At 49.5% G+C, this 6,065-nt stretch overlaps 1 protein-coding gene across 1 annotated transcript; it reads right to left on the reverse strand.

Annotated features, from left to right (window-relative positions):
• Positions 1 to 3,780: 3,780 nt before the first annotated feature.
• PODANS_6_5710 (uncharacterized protein) lies at positions 3,781 to 4,885 on the reverse strand (the record flags this gene model as incomplete). Its single annotated transcript, XM_001910032.1, has 2 exons — positions 3,781 to 4,685; positions 4,744 to 4,885. 2 exons carry the CDS (start codon positions 4,883 to 4,885, stop codon positions 3,781 to 3,783), a joined length of 1,047 nt encoding a protein of 348 aa, XP_001910067.1.
• Between the last annotated feature and the right edge of the window lie 1,180 nt (positions 4,886 to 6,065).

Raw genomic sequence — 6,065 nt, forward strand, 5'->3', positions numbered from 1 at the left:
GATTGTAGGTAAAATTATATTTCTTCATTTCTGTAGTTACATTTAATAAGATTTTATGTGTACGGATTGTTGTCTTTTATGATGAATATATTATTGGATGGTATGATGTTTGAGTATATTAAAGATATTGTTGGATTGTGAGAACGATTAGGTGTTGGGGCAGCATACATCTTGTATATTGGTTTGATTGTGGTGGGCGGGAGAGGGGTGGTGGTGGGAGGGAAAGGGAGAAAGATGATGGGAGAGACAGACACGGTGGAAGAGATCCCCCGCCGAGAGAACATCGTGATCGGGATCGAGAACGGGGAGGCGGGAGGGATAGAGATCGGGATAAAGACCGAGATCGGGACCACCCTCCGCGTGAGAGAGAAAGGGATGGCCCACCAAGTCACCGTGACAGGGATATGTTGCGGGATCGAGACCGTGACAGAGGAGGAGGACGGAACTCGGAGCGGGCGGGGAGATGAGGATGGGTTGTTTGTTTGACTTTTTTTGTTGTTGATCATTTTATCTTGTTAGCGGGATACCACACCACTTGTTGCCAGCGAGGGTTTTTCTTTTTGTTTTTTTTTTGCTATGGGAATGGTATGGGATGGGGATGGGGGAGTTTAAAGGTTTTGTTTCAAGTGTAAAATGGGATTGTCAGACATAAATCAAGTATGCAGATATGGGGATGGAAAGCGGATTAACTCACAAAGAGAAAGGGGGGTGTTGTTGTTGTTACTGTTGTTGTTGTTGTATTTGAGGTGTGTGATATTGAGTGTTTATCTTGGAAAGAGAGAGACTGTCGATGGATGAATGGATGGATTTGTTTAATATGGGTTGTTGTTGTTCTTTTGTTCCCCGGGGGGGTCATGTATGAGATTGTGATGTTGGGGGGGGGGGGGCGATATATGGACTTGATACCAGCCATGTTTTTGAGGTACCTGTGAGGGGAGCTGGGGGGTAAAATGGATGTAAATGATACCTGTTAGCTGTTGGAAATTTTGAAGATGAGTTGGCTGTGATCTGGACAGCAGGTGTGAAAATGGCCGTGATGTGATATTTACGGTGGTTAACAGGGTGCAGGACCCGTGGTTGATGGTCCATGGAGAGAGGTTATATCTATTTTGAGCACACTAGGTAAGGTAGGTACTTTTGTAAACGCAATCTTTGACTCATTCTATCATTAAGTTCTGAAGATTTGACTTTGGGGGATTAAGTGTCTTTCTCAGTCACCATTTCTATCTCACGGGCACAAACAATAGCTCACTCCCAGTCAGACCTTTTTGCTTTGTTGATTCATGCAGGGCATAGCAGGCGAACTACCTCCTCACACAGGTAACAAAACACCTGTTGGGTTTCATCAAAGGAAGGGTGGTTAGTGATTATAATGCGAATATACCCGAGGCTGTAGGGGAGAAACAAAGTCGTTTGTGACGGCGATTCATACATCTCATTCGCTATGGATACCCATCATGTTCTTCGGTGATAGATCGTGGCTATATCTCCATTGTTTTGATGGTCTCGAAGTTGCAATATTAACAAGAGTCCATTCACGAATCACTTGATTATTCCTGGTAGTGACAATCTCATAGTACTTTATCAAGTCTAATAAAAGTTAAGTAAATACCATTATTCTTCTCCATTCCACATCCCAATAACCCCTCCCGCCCCCGCCCCCGCCCCCTAAGCAGCAGCAAACTCCTTCCCTTCTCCCCGACAGCCCAGCAAAACCAAGCCCATCATGAAAAAGGTAATGTCTTCCCTTTTCTCACAGCCCACCCAACAGGTGGGTAACAGGTGAGCCACATTGGAAAAGCAAAGGAATTTTGATCTGATGATTTTAGATCCCCCAGAGTCTTCTCTTTGTTTTAAAGAGCATATCCCCCAGATCCCACTACACCGCCACCACACCACCCCTCAACTCCCCAACCCATCGATACCAAACCCGCCCAAGTACCCAGTCCAATGCTCACGACCCAACAGCAACAAAAAGACCACTTCATCATGAGGATGGCTGTCATCACGTGGAATCACCCAGCCTTCCCCGTCATAAGAAGCCGTCGTTGCTGAGATGTGGAAAGGTTAACAGTGAAGACACAGTAGAAGGGAGGTGTTATCAGGAAAGGGAAGAGAGTTTCACCACAGAGATCGTGCAACACTTTCCCGTCATGGACATGTACAGTGCTGTGAGGTGATGTGAGCTATAAAAATATATATAAAAATGGAGGGAAAGGGAAGGGGAAGGCGATGTCTGGGGGTTGGAAGCTAAGGGGAGGGAGGTGTGTGTTAGACGTAGACTACCTAAGTAGGTAAGTAGGTTCTCTTGCAAGATAGTGTTGCTGTTGAAGCGGGTTGAAGATAATGGTACGTTTGGTTTGGTTTTGTCAATGAATGACGACGTTCAGGTTGGTTTGGTTTGGTTCAGTTTTGTAATGTCAAATGATGACACGTTTGTTGAGCTGCGCCAGTTGCAACAGTTGCAGGAGCTGCATGCTTTGTAGAATTTGTTTGGTGGTTGAAAAGTCAACGAGGTCAACGATGGCAACGAGGTCAAAGTCTTCACCAGGCACGGCCATGCCGGCCTGGAGATGAAGAACACGATCGCTCAAGGGCGGTAGGGTCTGTCTGCAAGATGCGACGGTGAAGAGCATGGCTCTGGTGATGAGGATGCGGCAAGGTACACGCGGCAACACACGCATAGGTGAGGGGAACGGGCAGAGTGCATGAGGTGAGGATCGGAGCTGTCACGTGCGGTCCGTGGTCTTGTGAGTCCCGTTCACAAAGTTGGAGTGCGCTGGTACACATCTCTGGCAACACATCGGGATCATCAAACCTGAGAAGACCCAAAAGATGATCCGTCCTCTGCGGTTGATGGTTTGATCCCCCAAGTTCGTCGTGTCAAGCCCCCTGTATCGCGACGGCTGGTAATATTCCCCTCGAGCACCTGAAAAGACAAAGTCTTGGACTCCGGTGGCATGTGATGCCACGGCCTGCATCTAGTGCAGACCAAAGTTGATGTCTGATAGTACATAGTCCGGCGGCAGCTGTCACATTCTCTGCCTGGTAGCGTGAGCCATTCTCCCACGATGTCGTGTATGACATTGGGTCAACGACGGTTCCCAGTCAAATGACAAGTCCCCCAGAAGGGTAGCTCTGAGCAGGTCAATATGACTGAGATGAGTTTGCGTCATGGTAATACTTACGTGTGAATCACATCAGGCCTGATGTCCTCGTTGCGCGGCGAGGTTGAAGTTCATCGAGGGTCAAAGTTTACTGAGGTCAGAGTTCATTGAGGTCAGAGTTCATTGAGGTCAGAGTTCATTGAGGTCAGAGTTCATTGAGGTCAGAGTTCATTGAGGTCAGAGTTCATCCCAGAAAAGATGGGTCATGGTCCATTCAAGGGGATGTCCCGTATGGATGTGTCGCCAATGATCGTGGTCATGAGCAGGCAGGACATGATCCACGAGTTGGGTCGAGTTCACTGAACTGACTGACGAATGTCGATGGTATGTTTTGAAGAGTTCGCAAGTCTGCCGTCTTGGCTTTGGCTCGTTCCCCACGTATGAGAATTGTCTCAGAATTGGGAAGACGACTCATCATCATGCCGAGCTATGACCTGTCACAATAGAAGAACTCGTCTGGCAATAAAGCCATGGGAAGCTTTCAGAAACGCCACCCTGTGGAGGAGTGGCTGCTCGTGTTCACCAACTGTTATACCGCTTTTGACTTGTAATTATCCGAGAATAATACACATAACTGTGTTGAACTGAGAAACAAACTCTGCCCCATCCAGAATCACAGCTCGTCATCACCAGAATCCGTCTCACTCCCCGGTGGAGGAGTGGCTTCCTTTTTCGTCATGTTCCTCAAATCATGCCTCGTAGGCAGCGCCCCGTCCTTCTTTGGCGCAGGCTTCCTTGGTTGAGCTCGTGGCGGCGGAATAGGCTCGTCACCATCAGGCTCGCTACCCGTGGCGTCATCATCGGTGGTCTGGCGATCCTCACCCTCGGCGCTGACCTTGGCTGGCTCTGGCGTATCGATATCCATCCTGTCAGCATCACTAACCGGCCGAGCAAAGCCATCATCCGAGTCAGACGACCCTCCACCCGAAGCATCCTCCAAAGCCTTCCTCTTGGCTCGTCGTGATGGCGCTGGTTTCCTGTCTGCTTGGCTGCTGGCAACTTGCGCCACACGAGCCGAGATAGCATGGCCAGAAGATCCTGGCCGCGCCGCAGCCAACAACCGCTGCTGCTCCCGAATCTTAACTTTCTTCTCGTTGAGGATATCGCAGAATTTCTCCAGGATTTCCGACTCCCTATCCTTCTTTGCCTGTGTGAGTTCGTCCAGCTGATTTCTGAGCTCCGTGATCCTAGCTTCCAAGTCGGTTACTTTCGCCGTTTCGGTAGCCACAGTTTCTTGGAACTTTTCCCGCTCCAACGCAACAGCTCCGCACCAGTCAAAGAGCTGGACCTCTTCATCCTCCTTGTACTTGAGGGCCAGAGTTCCGAGGCGTTGGTTGATACCTTGTACTCGTCTCCTGACAGTAATAGTGAGCGACACTTCCGACTTGACTTCAGCACCAGCTTCGATGCCCTCGACCGGGTCCCCTCTGAGAAGAAAAGATTTCAAGATTGCTTCCCACTCTTCGGGTGAGCATGGGCTGTTGCTGACCCTGTATTCGCCAATACGGTCGTGCCTCACTGGTGTGATATTAGCACGACATGGTTCGGGTTTTTCCTGTGCTACAATTAAACGTACGCTTGATTATGAATGGGGCGTATCCGTCAGTGGCCACAAACTTGACGTTGAGCGGCTTGGATCCGGAAGGAGTGACTTGACCGAGCACGTAAGCCCCCTCCTGGTCGGTCCTGGGGATTCGTATGATGTGAGGGGTTGCCATATTGTGTGTACGAGGGCGGGATGGGTGTTTGGAATAGAAAACTGGATTGCAGTTCCTGCTGGAGGAGTGACGCCGATTGCTGGACGATTTGGGTGCCGCAGCGGCTGAAACGAGCCGTGAGATTTCAGGAGGAGCAAAATAAGAGTCCGAAGGTATAGCAGTTGACTCTTTTGAGCCAACGGCGCCGTGAGGAAAGCAGAATCTTGATGCTTTGAGAGACGGCCCGGAGCCAGCTCGCCGGTCTGGGTGCGGGGAAGGCGGGAAGCTCGCGGACAATGCTATTTTTCGGTTGATGAATCAAGAAGCCGAGACTTTTGGGAGGGTATACGGAATGGGATCGGATGCACGGGGGTGTGGTGATTGTAATGGTATAGGGGATGGAGTTTGATTATAAGAGGGAAAAGCAGGTCCAGGCAGCGAGGGCGACTCCAGGGGTTCAGGTCCTAGAAATTTAGGCAACACAGCTTAAACTCAGAGCAAATAGCTGTAAGGTAGCTATAGCAGCACACAACAAAGACTTCCGTAACGCTTGGTTTGGGATCGAAAAATGAAGGCATCAAATAGTTGCCCAACACAGCAAAAGGCTGGTGTGCCAATCTCAGAATGCGATGCAACAAGCGATGCAAAAAGGCAGGACGACAGTGGTTTCCGATGCCAATACCGATGAGGTCAGAGGTTGGCTCACCTTGCACCATGTGGCACACTTGCTATGGTCCCACGAAGACGACGAGGAGGAGAGATGGAGGAGAGATGAACTCTTGTATTTTGGTGACTCGTGTTAATAAGATTGCCATCTGATCATATTACTTTCTTTTCTTGTTGTGCCCGTCAGTGCGCTCCAATGTCCCCGATGACAGAAGTGTTGAGTGTGTGGCAGCTGTTGCTATTGGAGGGCGGGGGTTCGTGTTTTTGCGCGTCATGGACGCGACTCGCATGCTTTGCAGACGGCAGCAGACCGAACAGGCACTGCATGAGACATTTAGGGGAGGAGTGGCTAGATATTCCTGGAGTGCCACGGAGTGTAGACAGATATATCAGTTGATGAAGATATGAAGCCAGCAAGGGTGGAATGTTTGGCTGGGAGTGGATACACAAAGAAGACGATGTTGTGCATGTTTGGAGGGGGTTGAGGTGCTAAAACCGGCCCCCTGCGAATTATTTGGTGGCCCGGTGAATTCTT

This window comes from Podospora anserina, chromosome 6 (genome assembly GCF_000226545.1).
Source record: "Podospora anserina S mat+ genomic DNA chromosome 6, supercontig 2".
In the NCBI taxonomy this organism is placed as follows: domain Eukaryota; kingdom Fungi; phylum Ascomycota; class Sordariomycetes; order Sordariales; family Podosporaceae; genus Podospora; species Podospora anserina.